Consider the following 20,438-nt stretch of genomic DNA (forward strand, 5'->3'; position numbering starts at 1 on the left):
GGTCATAAAGTATTTATTCTGGTTTTGTAAATTCCAAATGTATGTCAATCTATGGAGTCTGCGTATATTCAATGTTGAAATACATCAAACAATATGTTAAATATTTTATTATAAAATATTTTCCCATAAGTAATAAAATGTTAAGAGTTCTTTATATTTATGCTAGAAAATTCTGAGAACTTTTTCTAATGAATGCTACATCAAAAGAGGAAGCGGAATGTTGGAAGATTTTGAATTCTTTTTTTAATTAATGTTGCATCGAAGGATAGAGTTGCATCTAAGGGGGAGGAAAATTGAAGATTGAAGTAGTTATATAAATTAGAACTAAAATATTACTATTAAACATCTAAATTGATACAACTTATTAGATTAAAAATTGTAATTCAACAAGTGATATTCAAGTAGCATAATGCCGAATTTTATTTTTAGCATGTAATCCAAGTCCATTCAATATTATATTTATTTACAAAAATTTTACAATCACTTACGCATTCAATCTATACTTTTTATCTTTTTACTTCATTAATTCCCTCGTATACTCCAAAACATTTTTATTTTATGTTATAACTAACTAATATAATATTATATTTATTAAAATTTTGTATCTAACTTAAAAGAGTACTCATTTAGTGCTTGAAGAGAGTAATAATCAGTTCTAATTATATATATAATAGTTTTTATAATACTTTTTTTTTTTTGTCATTGATATTTATGTTTATTTGATCAACTGAGTTTTAAAAAATAAATAAATAAATAAGAAATATATATAATCCTTTTATAACAAAATGTTATTTTTAACTTAAAAACATCTAAATTTGAATGACATAAAATAATAATAATAATAATCAGTAGTAGTTGCAACAGTCCACACAATTAATTAATTTATTACATGGACTTTTGTCTCCACTTTTACATTGCACAACACACAATTTATAATACTCTCTTAGTCTCGTAAAAAATTAAAAAAGTTCATTTCCTATATTTTGTACTATTTTTTAATTTAATAATTATACTATTTATCTACGTAATAAATCTTCACAATTTATAATATATTATACAAGTATCATTATTTTTATATTACACAATACTAATGTAAACTAACACAATGCTTACATTTACGTTACTATAATAGAAATACATTATAGTATAATTTTAAAGAACACATAATATAATTATACACAACACATGCTTATTGATTTTAATACAATAAAATATACATATAATATATAAAAAAAATATAAACGGATAACACATACTTTTATTTAGCATGACATAGACTGTGGTAAATTAAAATATGTGCTATCTATCTAGTTTGCAGGCTATTAGATTTAGTCGGGGATTCACCCAATGCGCATTTTCGGGTAACGATTGTAGATTCCTACGTCGTATAAAATATATATATATATAGCTACCCATAAAATAACTAACTATTGTCGAGTGTACCAGAACTAAAATTGCAAATGCAGAACATAATTCCATGGGGACATTGTCTTACCTTAATTATATAGATTGCAGATGTCCATCCCTATCCATAACACTTACACTATGTTTATCTTTATTGTATGCGGAATTGTGGACGCCAAGGGCAGCCCTGCCCGACGGGTCGAGGTTTTTCGACCAAGATTCGTCCCACTCCACGGCGGCGGCCGTGCTGCACGCCACACTGGGCCCTCCCGGAACCGTAAGCAGCGCCGAATTCTGATTCACAGTAAATTTTGCATGATATTTACTTGTATTTTATTATAAGGATATGGTAAAGGATTATAATGCATGTATAATCATACGATAAAATAATTCAATGTTTACTATAATGAATTGTTGTATAAGATTATTAATTTTTACCTAAAATTCTTTTAATTAAATGATAAAATTAATAGTAAGATAGATATTAATAATAGAAAAAATAGTTAATTAATATTATTTAATACTACTATCTATAAGAGAAAAATTTATAATTTTTTTTTTTTTTTTTATCATTGTATTATATAAGAGCTTTACTTAATCCCAGGTTATATTATTGTTTAGTAAACACATGACAGTAGAAAAAAAATATTATTCAAAAGTAAATACATCCTAAAGGTATAAAATGTCTGTGTTCATTTAATAAAATAAAGAAAGACAAAAATTTATCAACAAATTGCTTTATAGTTTGTAAAATAAAAAAGACAAGTTGTGACTTAATTTTTACAACAGTAAAATAAAAGGTTGACCAAATTTCATTTATTTATTTTATTCACAATCGTATTTAAAATATTTTATTTCATTTATTTTTATAACACTTGCATAATTAAGTTTATATCTACATAAATATATTAATATACGGTTGAGTATTAACTATACAATTTACGAGTATATATTATATAACTAATTATGCATTATTTAAGTTTTTAAATGAGATAATCATTTAAAAAGCTAGATGTAACAACAAAATATATATTACCTGTGGAAACAATCGCTCGTATACCATTCTGTAATAGTACGCCTCCTTTGTCGAAGGCGTGTTGTGGGGGAAGATACTACCGGCATTAAGCATCATCTTATCGCTCACCTGTAAATTAACGCGGGAATAACTAATTTACAACAGATATTCGAATTTTACACTAACTTAAAAATGTAATACGCGTACGTGCTGCTCGGCGTGTGCTTTAAGGCCGTCGATCCAGCTGTAGCCGACGCCATCGCTGAACTGTTCTTTCTGCCGGTAAAGGATGTGCTGCAATTTATCTGATCATGTTAGAGAAGCAAGAATTGATTTAGGAACATAAAAATCGGATTGAACTTCGCGCATTGCGCGATCAAACCTTCGGAAGATACGGCTTCTCCTCATCATCGAATGCCCGTCTAAGTATCCACTTCTCGATTCTACCTTCCTCGGGTTTGATCTAGCATAAGAACGAAAATGATTTAGAGTTCAAGTTTAAGGACTCGCATTCGTTGCCAACAAGTTTCGCTCATTGATACTTGTCGACGATGTAAATTAGAGTGTCATAACATCACCATTTTCTAGGGGTGGAAAAATATATTGAAATACCGTACATATCGTATCGAAAATATATCGAAAATATCGAATTTTCGGTGTACCATAAATTTTGATATGGTATGATACCATGTCGTATATTTTCGGTACGGTAACGGATATGCACTTTCGATTTTCTCGGTATTTCAATATATACTGAAAAAACCGACATACCGAATTATTTTTTATATTTCGATATTTCAGTATTTTCAGTATTTACCGAAATACCGAAATTATTATTTTTTATATTTAATATTACCAAATAATTCTAAATAGTAAAAAGAATATTTCTGTATTTTGGTATAATGCGGTATATAGCGATATTGTTTAAATTTCTGTATTTCGGTATAATACTGTATATATGCCAATACCGTTTAAATTTCGGTATTTCGGTATAATAAAACATATATCTACCGATTAAATTTTGATATTTCGATATATATCGATACCGTTTAAATTTCGGTATTTCGGCATAAATCGGTATATACCTATAACGTAAGGATAATTTGGCATACCGAATAATCGGTATGATACGGTATAAAATATAAGTTGTACCGAATTTTCGGTATACCGATTTCTCAGTCCGGTAACGGTACGATAGATTACCATACCAAAAATTTCGGTACGGCACGCGATATACGGTATAAGTTTTGATATACCATACCGAACCAGCCCTACCATTTTCCACTTGGGATCGATATTCATTGCTACATCGATGAATTCCTTGTCCAAAAATGGGATTCTTGCTTCTAAACCCCACGCAGACGTCGCCTTATTCGCTCTCAAGCAGTCGTACAAGTGAAGAGCTTTTATCTGCAGATGTTCGAAAACATCGAACGCTTACAGAAACAGAGCTTCCAGCAAAAATAGACAGGGCAAATACGAGATGATCGAATTCAGACCTTACGGCAAGTTTCGCGATGGAACTCTTCTTTATTTGGTGCTTTATGGAAGTAAAGATAGCCACCGAACAACTCATCAGCACCTTCGCCGGATAAAACCATTTTCACGCCGAGCGACTTGATCTTACGGGACATGAGGAACATTGGAGTGCTTGCTCTGATGGTAGTAACATCATACGTCTCGATATGGTATATGACGTCTTCAATCTGATCAATTCCATCCTGAACAATTGCATAGACCATATATCATATGCAACAGTTGATTTTAACTATTATTACGTAGAAATAAGGAAAAAAAAACGACGCTTGCCTGCACGGTGAAATGGAACTCATGGTGTACGGTACCCAAATAATCGGCGACTTCCTTTGCCGCTAGAAGATCCGGTGACCCCTGCACAAGAACAGAGCAAAATCTGGACATCAAGAGTAATGAACATCAATAAAGTTGTCGATGCTAGCGCCGGATACTAACTTCAAGACCAATGCAGAAAGATTGAAGCTGAAATCCATATTGCTTAGCTGCTTTTGACGTTGACATGTAACGAGCAGTAACAGATGCAACCAACGATGAATCGAGTCCTCCAGAAAGTAAAACTCCAAAAGGGACGTCGCTCATTAGCCTTTTTATCACAGCCTGCAATCGATCTTTCCTAGTTAGAAGTGTTAATTAGCATTAAGAGAAGGGTAAATTATATAACACCCCTTGTATTCTTGTAAAAATGCACAAAACGCCCTGTATTTTATTTATTGCGTGAAACCTCATTGCATGAAAGACCCTCGTTGTCCAAAACTATGTTTAGTTCTAAATACAGACCTAAATTAAGCAAGTTTTACCAAATATCAGTTGTGGACAAAGAGGATGTTTCGTGGAAACTTTACATTAACAGAAGGGAGTTTAACGCAATAAATAAAACATAAAGTGTTCTGTACATTTTTACAAAAAATACAAGGGTGTTATAGTCTACCTTTAGGAGAATGCAAACTACAAAATTACATCAGATTTCGAAACCTCACCCTTTCGAAAGCTTGCCTCAAAACTATGGGATCATAAGGAGTATAAGGAACAGCCTCGGAAAACCAGGGAGGATTGTACCATCGTTTAAGACCACCGTTCTTGCTCGAATACAAATGCCCCGGTGGGAACGATTCAAAGTGCTCGCATTCATCGTGCAATCCTTTTAACTCGGAAGATACCCAGACCGACCCTGAATACACATCCAAAGATAAACAAATGGACACCAAATGCAATGAAATCTGGAATTTTGATTCGAAATATTAGTCTTTACGGTGTTTGAACTGCGCATACCGTCAAGACCCCAGCCAATGTACAACGATGTGATACCAATGGCGTCACGAGCAACAAGAAAGTTGTTAGTAGAAGTATCCAGCAATACAAATGAAAAGATTCCATCCAGCATATTGATGAAATCTTCACCGTATTCCTCGTACTGTTCAAAGAAACATGTAGGCAGCCAAGGTTAAAAACTGAAACATACTGTGGCATTCAAATTCTCAAATTTCGGGGTACTCACAAGATGTGCAATAACATCACAATCACTTCCGGTCTCGAAGTTGTGGTTAGATATAAGGCTGCGGAGTTCTTCATGGTTGTAAATCTCTCCATTTACCTGAATTTCCGATAAAACATAAAGTAGCGACATAGCAACTAAATCCTCAATCATATGAGCCTAAAAACAATGAAATGTTCGACAAAGCTGATTTACGGTGACTACGATCTTCTTATCTTCACTAAAAAGTGGCTGATCCCCTGATTCAGGATCAATAATGGCGAGTCTCTGATGTGCTAGATAACAATCTCCATGCTTATATATCCCTCCCCAATCAGGACCTCGGTGCTTCAATCTGCTCGACAACAAGAGCTTTAATTCAGCTCAATCTTTGCAATGTTTTTCATAGGAACATTAGAACAATGGATTGATACTAACTTCAATGTTTACTTCATTCATGGATTATAATAAACCCTGTTCATATTTAGAAATATCCTCTCAAGCAAGGAATTCTTTCGAAAAATCGAAACACAGCTCACTAAAGAAGATCATGGTAATCTATAATGACCAATGCCTTAACATATATGACATTAACATAAAGTTGCTCGACGTAATGAAAGCAGAAAAGGAGAATTACATTTACACTAATCTAAGTAGCACAACTGATTTTATTATAGAACAATTTTCCCCTTCCACAGAATCCTGCAACAAAAAATTCTCTGAAAGACTAGCAAAATACAGCACTAGAACAGACATAATCCCCCATTTAAGCCCCAAATTAGTTCAGAGGCAGCAATTAATGTCTGTCTCAAATTTCAATTCATATGAACAATTTCACCCCCAAAGAAAAAGGAAAAGACCGCCAATGACCTAATCGCAGAAAGAAAAGTTTGATTCTGAAAATTGAAGAGCAGAAAAGGGGAAAATGTAAAATCGACGAATTAATCCGGTAATGAAATTGCCTGCGAGAAAGCTCGAGAACGCGGGCTCTCTTGGTCTGACAATCATCAGAACAACCCAAAACCGCCAGTATTCCGCACATGATGAATTGCAGCAGCAGCAGCAACAGTTCCGGAGAAGAATAAGGGTTGAACTGAAGGAGGAAAAAGGTAGCAAATAATAATCGGAAGTGCACAAAAGTAAGAAACGGATTGATAGGAGGCGCAAAGTGCGGGGAGAATCAACGCAGAGCTGACGTAGACGAATTTGAGGCAATGTTCATCTTCATCATGATCTTGGTTGTGTCCACCGCCTTTCCTTGTCTCTCTATATTTAGCATGCAAACTGAGCGATCTGCCATGAATCTGCGTGCGCCTCTATATTTACATTATATATATATATGAATATATATGATCGTAGTGATTTCCCATAAGTACCATGCAATTATCCATCAGCGCTAATTATTCTATCGTGCATTTTACTCTTAAAGTTTTTATTATTTATTATTATTATTATTATTTTTAAAAAATATTACTTCAAATAATCACTTTTATTTTTATATTATATTATAAATTTATTTTTAATTTCGGAATTAAGCCATTATTCAAATTTAATTTTTTATTATTTAAAATTTAAAATTCAAAAATAAAACTCACAAATAAACACACCCTTTAACTTTGTTTATTACATATTTTTTTATTTTATGTAAATAGCTAGTGGTATTTCATTTTTATCAGGTTATTTAAATTTTAGTATTATAAATTTTAAAAAAAAAATAGATATTTAGTTTAATATATATTTCTTTTAAAAAAAGTGAGAATAATGAAATATACAGTTAAATATTTAAATATATAATAGTAAATACAATGAATGAGTTTGTCTGTATAGTGTGTTGGTTTGTAAAATTTATTTTATATAAATTATAAAAAATTCGTATTAATAATATAAAAAAAATATATTTAATATAAAATATTATCTTCATTAAAGAATAAACTATGGGTGTGTTTGTTTGGGGGATTGGATCGGATTTACACTAGTCATCCAATTTTTTTCCTTAAAAAATATCAAATCAAACACCTATTTTTTATTTTTTATATTATACTAAAAATTAATTTTATATTAAAAAAATCACATCAACAATTATTTATAATAATGTATATTAATAATCGTATGCCAAAGAAATATTAGACAAACAAACCTACTATATTTTACTTAGAATTTGGTTTTATAAGTTGATTTTGGATATTTATTTAAATAATAGTAGTAATTTTACGTTTTATTCCATTTATGTATATAATAAAAAAATTTAATTTATTTATTTTTTATTTTTTTTATGACGTGAGAATTTATTGCCGGAAAGTACAAATAAATCTCTAGCCAAATCTAATACCTTGCAAACTAGACTCGACAAGCAAATCAAAAAGTAAATCACGCGTGGACATTATTTAAACTTTATTTTGTATGTATGGTACCATTAAATAATATTAGAAATATTTAAATAAATATTTTAAATTTTTATAATCATTAAATAACTCATCATCTTAGTTATTTAAATAATTAATCTATACTATATAAATTTCAATGTAAAAATAAAATGTTCATCTCTTCTAGAATAGATGGAGTGCATATAGTATAGTTTAGTCGTATTGAGTCATCCAATATAACAGTTGTACAGTCTTCCAATTATCATAAATTAAAATTAATTAATTTTGATTTGATCAACTGAAATTAAAATTAATAATTGTGATATATAGCAACCAAAAATAAAAATTTCAATTTATTTATTTATCTCTTTGTCGCAGTTCTGAAATTCAAAGATCAGCTGCAAAATTGAGAAGGGAAGCAAATGGATCTCCAGCCCGCCCAGGAACAGGACGGTGGCGGAGCCTCTAAATTCAATCTCACTGTCAAATTCAGTGGTCGATCAATACCCATTGAAATCGGCGCAACTTCCACCGTCAAAGATGTCAAAGCCCTTCTTCAAACGCTCACCAACGTCCTCCCTCGAGGCCAGAAGCTCATTTACAAAGGTCGTCTATTCCCACATTTTCTTCTTCTTCTTCTTCTTCTTCTTCTTCTCGATGTTTGGATGTTTTCAAAGGGTATAAGATTGGTTATTTCGGCATTATTTCAGGGAGAGTGTTGTCGGACGACTTGACATTGGAATCTTCGGGGGTTATTAATGGATCCAAGATTATGCTCATGGCTTCGCAGGGCCTTCACCAAGGGGTATATTCCTTTTCCTCGATGAGATTTATCATTTACTTATGCTAGAAAATACGAAATCTTGTGGAGGAAAAAATGCTTAGTGATCATGTCTTTTCATGGGCAATTACAGATAAATTGTGTAGCTTGTAGAGTTGAATAGATTTATTAATTTGGGGCAGTTAGTTACTAAAATGCTTAGCAACTCAACACATGGTGTAGATTTAAAAGCTCTGAATACTTACAAGTTGAGACAGCTTTGGATTTGGATGGAAGGGTGTGGTTGTGACTTGTGCGTGTATATGTTTTGTATAACGTTGGATTTGAATTGTGGAAAATAAACTTTGAATAAAATGTTTTAAATATAAAACAGCTTATGGAAAATAGGTTATGAATGCTTATTTTGAATGGAAAATAGGTTTTGGATTAAAATGTTTTGAATGTAAAATAGGCATTGAATGTGATGTTTTATAGAGGGAAAATGATTTTATAGATTGCATGATGCGAAAGCAAGATCAAAAATACCAAAACACACTACATGGCCGACTATAAGCTGTGATTATTGTGTTGTTAATTATATTGGTGCTGCCCTGGATAATTTGCAATAGGATGGTCCCATAAAAAAGGACTCAGTGGCGATTACGAGTGTGAGGAAGGCAGCAGATAATGCGAGAGGAAAGAAAGAAAAGATTGAGGTGCCTGTCACAAAGAGTCGGCTTGAACGTTGGAAAGCCACTGGTGTGATAGCATTATCAAATTCTGGTCTAACGGTATGTTTAGTGTGAAACATGATATTTGAAAATCTCTTGTTCGTCTTTCATTTAATCATGGCTCTTTGTAAGAAATTGCTTTCCCACTTCTATTTGAAAAGATTATTGACTTGAGTTTCTCAATCTCTACTTGCAAGCAATTGAATCAATTTTATGCATATGTGATACATCTTTGCAAGTAGAGTATTCACTATTTCATATACATATTTATTTTACATGTAGGATGTTAACTGAGCTGTTTCTGTACGTATGTCCAGAAGTAAGACTTTCAGGAAAGTTGTTAATTTAAAATATGACTATTTACAAGATGTGGGTCTATGTGTGCACCTTGACAAAGGTGAATGTCCTCTTTCTCCAAACCCTTTATGTAACTATGCATTTGCCCCTTTCAACTATGATAAAGAATTATCAGAAATCAGAATGTCGCGCTATTGTTACTATCAGTAAATCAGATGCTCTAGTTCAAAAAAATTATTAGAGATGACATGTCTAAGTGTTAGAGACATGGTTGAAATTTCTTTGCAAATATGTGGATTAACATGTGACCCTAACCTCATCCATTTTAACATACTAATACTTCCTTGCACTATGCACTAATTACTTCTATCCCCCTTTCAATCATGTTGTTATGAATATTATTTTACCCAGAGTTTGTAGCTGTATGTTACATCTTAAAAGTTTTCCGATCTGTATGCCAGAATATACCTGAAGAAATCTTGACTAGTGGAACATCTGCTAGAGTGCTAGATGTCAGCCAAAATTCATTACTCGAGGTGCCAGCTACTGTTGCCTGCTTAAGCTCCATGCAGGTCTGGAAACTCTATAACTCTCTATAACATGTCTACTTTTATTGGTGAGTTTGTTCATTCACATCCCTAATTGTCATCTTGATTGCTTCTGTAGAAATTGTTTCTCAATGGCAACAACTTATCAGATAAATCCATAAGCTGGGAAGGAGTAACATCATTAAAATCTCTCATGGTTCTATCACTAAATGAAAATAAGTATGTCCATTCTTCTATATCTTTTTTTGTTATATGATATTTATAGTTTAATTCTTACCATAACTGTTTGTTTATTTGAAGCACTACATCTTCCACACAATTCTGATATATGGCTTATATTCCTAGCATTTCAATTTTTTTATTTTTTATCTATCATTTTTACATTGTGCCTGGTCTTCATAAGCTGTTAAAATGTATCATGTTTGTATTGAATGAATATTCTCTCCTTATATATAGTATGGTATCATGAATGTATAAGCTATGTTTACTAAGTGTATGAAGGATATTCTCGCACATAAGATAATCACTGGAGTCAAACTTAGCAAAAATAGTAGTAGGAAAAAACGAGAAGACTTTATTGTTGCTTATTTAACAATTTCGTACAAATCTTGTGGAATTCGACCATATTTGAGCAAACATCTTCAATTTAGAATTTTAGACGAGAAGATGCTGACAATGATTCCATTGAAGACGTTATATTTGCTTATTTAAGCACATTTGGTGAGACATGTTTTCTTGAAACTCACCACAAGCTTTGTCCCAAATAGTTCATTGCGGTTAGCTGATTTGGGGAATTTCTATAGTTCCACTTCCACCTACTTTTACTGAGCAGGCAGTCGAGACATCTTTATGGAATATGAATATTTTCAAGGATGTCTTTCAAATTTTGTGTGTTAAAGCTGCATCTGAATTATGTCATGTCAATGGTGTTTCAGTGGTTATTTTTTTTTGTTGTTATTAGAGTAGAATGTGACAATATTGGTATCATTGGATCCATGTTTATCTCGTGTCTTAGAGCTTCTTCGAGCAAAACTTTTGCAAGAGTTCCCTTTGTTATGCAACAAAATAGCTGCCTGTATATGAAGAACTTTTTTTTTTTTTTTTTTTTTTTTTGTATCTGATTATATGTGTATTGCTTATGAAACTAAGTTGGATTTTCTTTTGTGTTTCACATTTCAATAAGTCATCTCCTCTTGACAGTTCATCTATATATCTGATGCTGGTCTGTTGCATTAGATTATTGCTTGATTTTTCTTGACTTCTAACAGTTTGACAACATTGCCTTCTTCCATCGGTGCCTTGACATGCTTGAAGCAACTTAACATCTCTGGCAACAAATTGAGTTGTATGCCTGCTGAAATAGGTTTGTTGACAGAACTTCAGGTGTTGAAGGCAGATAATAACAGGTGTGTGACCGAATAACAAAATATCCAAAAGTAATGATTGGTTTAAGGGATATTTAAATTGAAGTGTCTTTTTGCATGCAGGCTACAAAGTATTCCCGTCTCTATTGGAGGATGCTTTTCTCTTATTGAGGTAAATCCTAATTTCTCATCTTTATCTTGGATGTAGCATTCTCTCCTCTTTGTACCTTGGCCAAATTAAGATGTGGAGAGGAACTGAAAGGTCAGTCTGTAATTAGGGCTAGAACCATAAAATGCTATATATAGCACTCCGGCCCTCCCTAAACCCTTTTTTCACGAACCAGATGTTTTATATGGTCATAGATTGGTCTTTAATCTCGAGTCTTGCACCTTAGAAAACTTCCTTGGAGAGTAGGAGGTCACAAATTATGAAATTGACCTAAAGCTAGCACGCTTTACGTTTAAGTTCTTATTGGTGCATACTACAAAAGAAGGTACACTTTGTTGCTCTTTTATTCCTACAAAGAACTTTCAATGACATATGGACATCTAATATCTATGATTTAGTTTCTAAGCTGAGTGTGCTGATAGCCTTCTTCGAGTTAACTGTGAACTTCAAGAAGAGAGATTGGAGATATTTATTCTTGATGTTTATTCCAATGCTTCATGTTATTAAATACTAGGGAGGAGTTAGTGCGTGCAACCATTGCCCCTTAGTTATTATGTAAGCTTATTTTATTTTTAGTAAGTTGAGTTTAGTATAAGTATTTAAAGAGATTATTTGGGTATTAAAGCACATTATTCTTGATATTGGATATAAAGGAGCTTGGTGGTTTTAGGCTAAAGGATTCATATCGTTTGATCTTTCTATTGCTTTTATCTTGTTCAAAGAATTGTTCAAAGAATTGGTCCAATCTGCTGGATCCAATCCTATCGTCATGGCAACAACAAGATTAACAGGCGAACGGCTGGATATATTTGAGGCCGATCAAGTTGAGATCAAGGAAAATATGAAGGCGACTAACATCGAACTGGTTATAAATCTTGGCGACTCTAGCCGAATTCTCGAAGGTGATTTTGAAACCTTTTGAAATGCGACAATCGGCAACAAGTCACAACATGGAGGGTTGTGCGACAGCAGAGGTCGACACACCGCCGCCATTGGTGATTGCGCCGCTACAATTAGAAACCAACCCTAGATTGCCGATGAACCCAGTGCAACTTTCGTCCTTTGACGCCTTAGATCTGATAGGCTGTTTAGCCTGTGTCAATCAACAATTTGAGATTCATAACGCTAGTTTAGAGGTGAAGTAGTCATCGGCCGTGGTGACCACGGAAGATGCTGCGTTCAACTGGTCAACTTGGTTATATTCTTGAAAGCTAGGTTCAACATAGGGTAAATTTTGGAAACCATTGGTGGCCAGATTTTGATAGAAACGAAATAAAAGATAAGAAAAATCAAACGATATCAATCGTTTGCCCAAGAACAATCAAACGGTACCAATCATTTGCCTAAAGCCTGACGGCTATTTTATTTCCAAAGTTTCAGAATGATAGTCTCAAACTCTAGTTCCTTTCTTTAAATATTATTACCTAAACCCTACTTACTAAATATAAAATAAGTCAACTCAATAACTAAAAGACAAACCTAACTCAAAATATAATATATTAATAGACTAGCAAGTAAATAAAATTCAACATGTCTAAGCCCATCCCCGTTGTTAATACTCAAGCATTTGTCAAGATTCCGTTTTTTCTTTAGTCATAACTTCATGCTCTTTCAGATTTTGCTTTCTATTAATTTCATCCTTCTTCAAATCGACCTTGTCCCCAAGGTCGAAGTATGAGAATTGGAATAAGCTTTGATCTTCCTCTTGTTTTCCTCCCTCATGGGCTCGATCCCACGTCTTTTGGGTTAGGTTTTGGTCACCTTTCAACACTACTTGACCGCCTTTCCATTTAAATGACATAGTAAGAGCTTCCCAATTTGTTTGAACATCGCCCAACATGGCTAACCAAGCTATACCAAAAATAATATTAACACCCTCGAAGGGAAACACAAAACAATTGGTTGTTACCTCACTACCCTGTAATGAGACCATAACATCCCGGCATAATTCTTCGGATTCCCATCTTCGTCCATCATCTAACCAAACTCCAAATATTTCTGTATGATCAGTTGGTAATCGTAGAGTAGACACTAAGAAAGAAGATATAAGATTGTGACTACCGCCACTATCAATTAAAATTGTTACCTTTCTTTCTTGTACAATTCCATGCAACCACATAGTCCGCTGCCTCGGAAAGCCGTCTACAAAGAAAAACGTTAAGGTCCCTTTTTCTATCGATGGATCTCCTCGCTCTCCCATCCAATCTTCATGCCCCGTTGGTACATAATATTCAAACTGCTGAAGATCTAAGACCTCTTTGTCTTTTTCAGCTAACATGACTGGCAATTGTTTGAGAGGACATTAATCTTTTGTGGTGTATGGTTTCTTGCAGCGAAAACAAAGTACTTTGGCCGGCAATTCAGCAAATTCTTGGGGTGAGAGACGGGTAAATCGATTCTGGACTGCTGACTAACTAGTTGCCTCTAATTGGGCCACAGAAGGATGACCGACAGGTTTGCTAATAGATCCGTTGCGATTGACCCCTATTGCTGAAACCCTAATCGTATTGTTTGATCGGGACATAGAGCTTGCGTGCGGTGTCGGACTGTTCAAATTTTGATATGGGTGACTGTCAACTTGCACTTGAAGATTATCCAAGTCTTTGGGCCGAAGAAGGCGGAGGGAACTTCGAAGAGTCCTTTAGACCTTTCATAAAGTAGTGCAGATAGTGCGTATCTATCAAACCAGGAACTTGGCTAGCCAATTGAACAAATAATGTTACGTAGTCATCCACCGATTCCTCTTGTTTAATATCTGCCAATCGTTCAAGAGGACCGCCCTTGAAACGCGTATCAAATCTCGCCACCAACGCTTGCGAAAATTCTTCCAATGTCAGTCTCGTTTTATGAGAGCAAAACCAGGTTGACCAGACAATGCAGCTTCTCCCATGGCCACCACGGCTGCAGGCACCTTTATCCTCCGGATTGGTGTTATGAATTTCAAACTTTTGATTGACGCGGGCGAACTATCCTATCAGATCTGAACCATTGAAGGATGGAAATTGACATGGCCTGTCTGCAATTGGGAGTTAATCACCGGCTGCAGTGGCACAGTGGCCGGGGGCGGCAATGTTGGTTGGTGTGGCGGGTCTGCCGAAGCCAGCATTGTGCCGCACTCCGCTATCGCGCTATCCTCCGCATAGTGGCTTGTCGCTGATTGTTGCGATCCAGAGGGTTTCAAATCACTTTCGAGAATTCAGCGAGAGTCGTCATGATCTCTGCCAGGTGGATGTTAGTTACCTTTATATTCTCCTTCATCTCGGGTTGATTAGCCTTAAGTTTGTCCGGTTGCTCAGCTGTTGATCATGTTGTTGCCATGACGACGGGATTGGGATCCGGCCGGTCGGACCAATTGATAGAAACAAAATAAAGGATAAGAAAAATCAAACGATATCAATCGTTTGCCCAAGAACAATCAAACGGTACCAACCGTTTGCCCAAAGCTTGACGGCTACTTTATTTCCAAAGTTCAGAATGATAGTCTCAAACCCTAGTTCTTTCTATTACCTAAACCCTACTTACTAAATACTCCCCCCGTTCCGCCACAGATGACCCCTTTTCCTTTTTTGTACGTCTCACAAAAGATGACCCATTTCCATATTTGGTAACTTTATCAATCTTGAACATACTTAACAAATATAAATCAATTTAATTAAACTTCTAACATCTTACACGTAGGACCAACTCAAAATCCCTTCATTTCTATATCTCTTCTCAATTAACATAATTTTTTATCTATATTTAAAACTCCTCATTTTTTATAAAACTAATTTATGGTAATGATAAATAAATAAAAATATTTGTATTATATAAAATTTTATTATCTACAAAATGATATTCATATTGCATATATTTTTCGAGATATAATCTTAAAATTTTTAAAAATACCAATAATATTATTCATATAAAAATTATAAACTAATATCATAACTTATTATTAATAACTTACTAATCTACACTACCTAAAAAACTGTGTCCCTAATAAAAGGGTTCATCACTCATGGGACGGAGGGAGTATAAAATAAGTCAACTCAATAACTAAAAAACAAACCCAACTCAAAATATAATATATTAATAGAAAAAAAAGTAAAAAAAATCTAAACGCACGAACATCATGCCTAAGCCCATCCCCGTTGTCAATACATATGCATTTGTCAAGACTCCGTTTTCTCTTTAATCATAACTTAATGCCCTTTCCGATTTTGCTTTCTATCAAATTTGATATGCATTTCAAGAGCAGTCCTTTTGAACGATTGACGGACATTAAACAAAAAAGATCGTTGGATGACTACGTAATTCTATTTGTTCAATTTGCTAGTCAAGTTTCGGGTTTGACAGATGCACACTATTTAGGCTATTTTATGAAAAGTCTAAAGGGTCCGATTCAAAGTTCTCTTCGCCTACTTCTTAAAGACAACCATGAAGTTGTCTAGAGACATTGAGGATAATCTTCAGGTAGGTTGGCAAGCACCCATATCAAAATTTGAGTAGCCCGGCACCATGAGCAAGCTTTACATCCGACCAAGCAACATGTATTAGGGTTTCAACAATAGAGTAAACCACAATGTACCTGTTAGCAAATCTTCTAAACTTTCCAATCATCCTTCAGTGGCTCGATTGGAGGCAACTAGTCAGACAACAACTCAAAATTGATTTACCTGTCTCTCACTCTAAGAATTTGTTGAATTGTGAGCCAATAGATGGTGTTTTCGCTATATTTAACTATACGCCTCACATTATGAATGTCCTCTGAAACAATTGCGAGTCATGATAGCCGAAGAAGGTGAGGTCTTGGACCTTCAACAGTCTGAATATTATGTACCTACCGGGCAGGAAAATTGGATGGAAGAACAAGTAGATGTATAGATATAAATGGGGACTTTAGCCTTTTTCTCTGTAGAAGGCTTCTCAAGTCAAGGACTATGTGGTTGCATGGAGTTTTGCAAAGAGGGAAGGTAACAATGCTAATTGATAATGGTGCTAGCTTGTCGCAAGGCTGCAAAATAATATTAGTTCCTACGTCACAAAATGTGCAAAATGCAATAGTAATGGTGAGTAGGGTCATCTCCGCAGGGAAGCACAAAGGATTGACCACTCGGTTATTAATAATTATACTAATATAAATAACATGTGCCCAAAATTTGTCAACTTCATGAATACTATAAACAACAAAAAACACATCATCAGAAGCATATATATAAAATTTCTCATCCAAAAGTTGAGCAAAATATAACAAAATATTATCATATATAGCTTGTATCAATTCCCCCCCACACCTATCCCATGCTTACCCTCAAGTATATATCTAAGCCAAGAATTGAAAGATTTATTAACGCAAAATTCACTTAACCATGTCATCAACTACGTAAGATTCAAAGCATGCGAAAGCCAACTAACCTCCACCAAATAGCGAATGTATACAAAGTAAAACTTCATAGTGTTTAGGCTATATTCACTCAATGTACATGATGTAAACGACATTTCCAATAGGCTTGCAAGCAAATCAAATATACTCCACAATTCATGGAATTAATGTTTTCATAATCAAAAGTCTTAATAAAAGGTTGTAATAGGACTATGATTGGGGTAGGAAAAAAGAATATCAAAGGCTAATGGGACCGGTGAATTAATCAATCAATTCATCACATTATAATGAATACAAGTTGCACATACCCAATTAACAAGAACAAAACAATACTGCACAAACTTTGATCAATGTCACACTGCCACATAGCAACCACCGAGTTTTTAATCACCTGCACAACAACAACAACAAAGGACAATGCCCAAGCTCCCATTCCAGGGAATTCTTTGCACAATATGGTGAAAACAATTGCTTCGAATATATTGCAATTTCAGCGAAAGACGAGAACAAACATCAAAACCTTGGAAAATCATTTGTCTTCATTGATCTTGCGAAATGGTAAAGATCTGAAAAGTCCGACGGTTGTTACTCAAAAAAAAAAAAAAAAACTGGAGAAAATTGAGCAAGAATGAACAAGTATACTACTCGGGTAATTTATAATCCTCCTATTCAATTCAATTCTAATATTGTTAATCATATGCATCATTTAAGTTCATCAACTAACATGACAAGATCCTAATGAACTAAGTAAAGCACAACAACCTCAACTCGAAATACGCAAGAGGATATGCAGGGAAGTTTATTCAAAATAAGGTATTAGATATCATCAGAGTACTAATCTCCCCTTACACCTAATTCATGCAATGTCCTTATTGCAAAAAGAAAAATGACACAAAATAGAAGTTGAAAGGAAATTTCCTTGGAATAGGTGGAGGCGACCGGCCTTACTAAAGGCCAACGGCGTGCATGCAGTAGCTTCTCGATGGTGGCCTAGACATCATCAAGTTTGATGTGAAACTTAACATTATCCTGCTTCAATATTTCAATGTCTGCATTAAGTGCCCGCAAAGTAATGCGGGAAACAGAGCTAGTAGTGGATCTCGAAGTAGCACCATCCTCCCCAGAATCATTGGCAGGAGCTCCTCTTGGTTGTCATCAAAGTGCACCATATCCCCATGGGACGGGCGTCGCAACTGGGTAACAAGCTGTTATCCAATGCCGTTCTTTTTAACCATCCCCATGCGAAACAACATCATCAGGTCTAGGTGCTCTATGGGCCCCGCTTGATGGAGGTGCAACCTGGAAACAAAAGAAGAATCAATGCTAGGAAGAACACCCAAACTAAGTGCAAGGGTAGTAAAGAATGAAGCTTGCTCTGAAACCGTGTATAAGTAAAATTCCTGTAATTCTGTTCTCACAAAAATAAGTAATTATATATATATAATAAATACATTCCTAATCTACTTTGGACTAGACTCCTAATATACAATTAAATATATATTTATATTTAACAATATATAACAGCATGCTCTCCTCCTATTACTTTAAGTATAGCATCACCAATGATCATTCATTTCCTGTAGGTCGATCTTTCTCATAATCTCCTTGCTGAGTTGCCTGAGACATTCGACAGTTTCAAAAATTTGAAGGTTAGTTTTCTTCTTCTTGAGCATCTCAGAATTCTGTTTCCTTGATGTCCTTTGTGCAATTCAGCTACCATATATATGTATATATTAGCAACTTAAGCTTGACCTTGTTAATTAATACGATGCAGGCATTGTATCTCAAACATAATGGGCTGAAGTCCCTACCCAGCACACTATTCAAATCTTGCTTGCAGCTTTCAATTCTTGATCTTCATGGCACAGAAATAACCATGGACGTTCTCCGACAGGTACTTGAAATTTTCACTTTAATCATTGTAATTACAAACATCCATGCCCAAGGATTTCTCCGGACGTAGGAATTGTTCCTGAAGTATAGATATGAAACTGATAAATTGATTGGCAGTCAGATTGTATGCTGCCCGGGATCTCATTGTGACCCCCGACCTCATATGATCTGTGCATAGTTTTTTGCATTTCTGGGGTTGTTACAACTAATCTCATGTACAAGTTTATCTGTTGAATAAATGGAAGCCTTCCTACATAACAACACTAGCGAAAGTAATTAAAAATCAAATAGGTGTCGCGCCCTTTTGTAGATACATGGTAACTGCATTTCGATTTAATATAGATCAACTTGAACCAGTACTTAGGATCAGTGCATCCCTAGTGGTATTTGATCTATTTGATTGGTGATTCATTAATGGGTACTTGATCTAAAATGCATCAGTTTGAAGGATGGGAGAGTTTCGATGAGCGGCGTCGCTCTAAGCATCAGAAACAACTCGAATTTCGAGTCGCCGGAGCAGGTGAGTTTGATGAAGGTGCTGATAAAAACTGGTGATGGAAAAATTGCTTCAACATTGAAGGATTGGATGATTGTGTTGTATTTATGGCAATGTTCAGTTTCTTTAGAAAGAATGTTTTGATTAATATGATAAATATGCTCCTGCATATGATAGTTGTAGTATTTTCATAAGTTCATGCAATAACAAATTTAAGAACTTTAATTTATTAAAATAAGTAAAATGGAATAGGTATTCCAAGTATAATTATTCCTTCGTTCGTCAAATTTATTTTTATATTTCTTTTTAGTCCGTCCATCAAATTTATTCTATTAATAATTTCAGCGAAATTAACAAATTAATATTTTAATTAAATTTTTTTATTCAACATTTATTTACCACAAATACTATTTCCCTTCTTACATTCTTTCTTCGTTTATTTTAATTTTTAATTAAATTTTTAAAATTATTTCGGCCCAAGCGGACTAATGTTAATGAAGGGAGGGAGTATTTAGTTGAAATTAATTACTTATTTTAGATATTTTAAATATATATATATATATATATATAGAGGTGGTTAGAATGCTAATTTAATTTAGTCTGCATATATAATTGTATATTGTATTTAGTTGAAATTAATTACTTATTTTAGATATTTTAAATATATATATATATATATAGAGGTGGTTAGAATGCTAATTTAATTTAGTTTGCATATATAATTGTATATTGTTTTATATAGAAACATGTGTTATATAAATATTATTATTGTGTTGAAATCAGTAATATAATATGTCGATGTAAAATTATATCATATGATAAGCAAAATTGTATAAGATGCTATATTTATATTATCTTGTAATATCAGAATATATAGTTAAGTATAATAATGGACAATAAAATGAAAGATGTTTGAAGAAAATAGAAGTTTTAAATTTTTATTATCTTATAAGTATTTAAGTACTTGTTACAACTGTTTTTTAAATTGAATGAGTTATTGAATTGTATAATGAATATTTGATCGAG

The 20,438-nt window shown here is 33.8% G+C and overlaps 2 protein-coding genes across 3 annotated transcripts; one reads left to right on the forward strand and one right to left on the reverse strand.

The window, feature by feature from the left end:
* Positions 1–1,383: 1,383 nt before the first annotated feature.
* On the reverse strand, positions 1,384–6,685 carry LOC127253853 (asparagine synthetase [glutamine-hydrolyzing]-like). Of its 2 annotated transcripts, none has more exons than XM_051278643.1 (13): positions 6,389–6,684; positions 5,643–5,781; positions 5,451–5,546; positions 5,225–5,366; positions 4,933–5,123; positions 4,391–4,552; positions 4,229–4,309; positions 3,919–4,140; positions 3,695–3,829; positions 2,802–2,882; positions 2,627–2,713; positions 2,441–2,548; positions 1,384–1,698 (listed from the first exon to the last, which is right to left on the reverse strand). In XM_051278643.1, the coding sequence occupies exons 1-13, from the start codon at positions 6,466–6,468 to the stop codon at positions 1,501–1,503; spliced, it is 1,722 nt and encodes a 573-aa protein (XP_051134600.1). In that variant the 5' UTR covers positions 6,469–6,684; the 3' UTR covers positions 1,384–1,500. The 2 variants fall into 2 exon arrangements, 1 of the variants encoding a protein (XP_051134600.1); XR_007839351.1 differs by having other exon boundaries at positions 1,683–1,698; positions 3,681–3,829; positions 6,389–6,685.
* Positions 6,686–8,153: 1,468 nt separating this feature from the next.
* LOC127253729 (LRR repeats and ubiquitin-like domain-containing protein At2g30105) lies at positions 8,154–19,651 on the forward strand. The gene is made up of 10 exons (XM_051278460.1): positions 8,154–8,395; positions 8,500–8,594; positions 9,179–9,340; positions 10,039–10,149; positions 10,244–10,344; positions 11,394–11,531; positions 11,613–11,661; positions 18,607–18,672; positions 18,798–18,917; positions 19,358–19,651. The coding sequence occupies exons 1-10, from the start codon at positions 8,212–8,214 to the stop codon at positions 19,469–19,471; spliced, it is 1,140 nt and encodes a 379-aa protein (XP_051134417.1). The 5' UTR covers positions 8,154–8,211; the 3' UTR covers positions 19,472–19,651.
* The last annotated feature ends 787 nt before the right edge of the window (positions 19,652–20,438 follow it).

Source organism: Andrographis paniculata, unplaced genomic scaffold (genome assembly GCF_009805555.1).
Source record: "Andrographis paniculata isolate CXL003 unplaced genomic scaffold, ASM980555v1 Contig51END, whole genome shotgun sequence".
NCBI classification, from domain to species: Eukaryota; Viridiplantae; Streptophyta; class Magnoliopsida; order Lamiales; family Acanthaceae; genus Andrographis; species Andrographis paniculata.

Excerpts from the sequence above, each read along its gene's own strand:
- LOC127253729 (XM_051278460.1), top strand. The coding sequence starts at position 8,212 with ATGGATCTCCAGCCCGCCCAGGAACAGGACGGTGGCGGAGCCTCTAAA. Across the intron at positions 8,396-8,499 it reads CCAGAAGCTCATTTACAAAG|GGAGAGTGTTGTCGGACGAC; the intron begins GTCGTCTATTCC and ends GCATTATTTCAG. Across the intron at positions 18,918-19,357 it reads CCATGGACGTTCTCCGACAG|TTTGAAGGATGGGAGAGTTT; the intron begins GTACTTGAAATT and ends AAAATGCATCAG.
- LOC127253853 (XM_051278643.1), bottom strand. The coding sequence starts at position 6,468 with ATGTGCGGAATACTGGCGGTTTTGGGTTGTTCTGATGATTGTCAGACC. Across the intron at positions 4,310-4,390 it reads CTTTCTGCATTGGTCTTGAA|GGGTCACCGGATCTTCTAGC; the intron begins GTTAGTATCCGG and ends GTTCTTGTGCAG. Across the intron at positions 2,549-2,626 it reads AAGCACACGCCGAGCAGCAC|GTGAGCGATAAGATGATGCT; the intron begins GTACGCGTATTA and ends GTTAATTTACAG.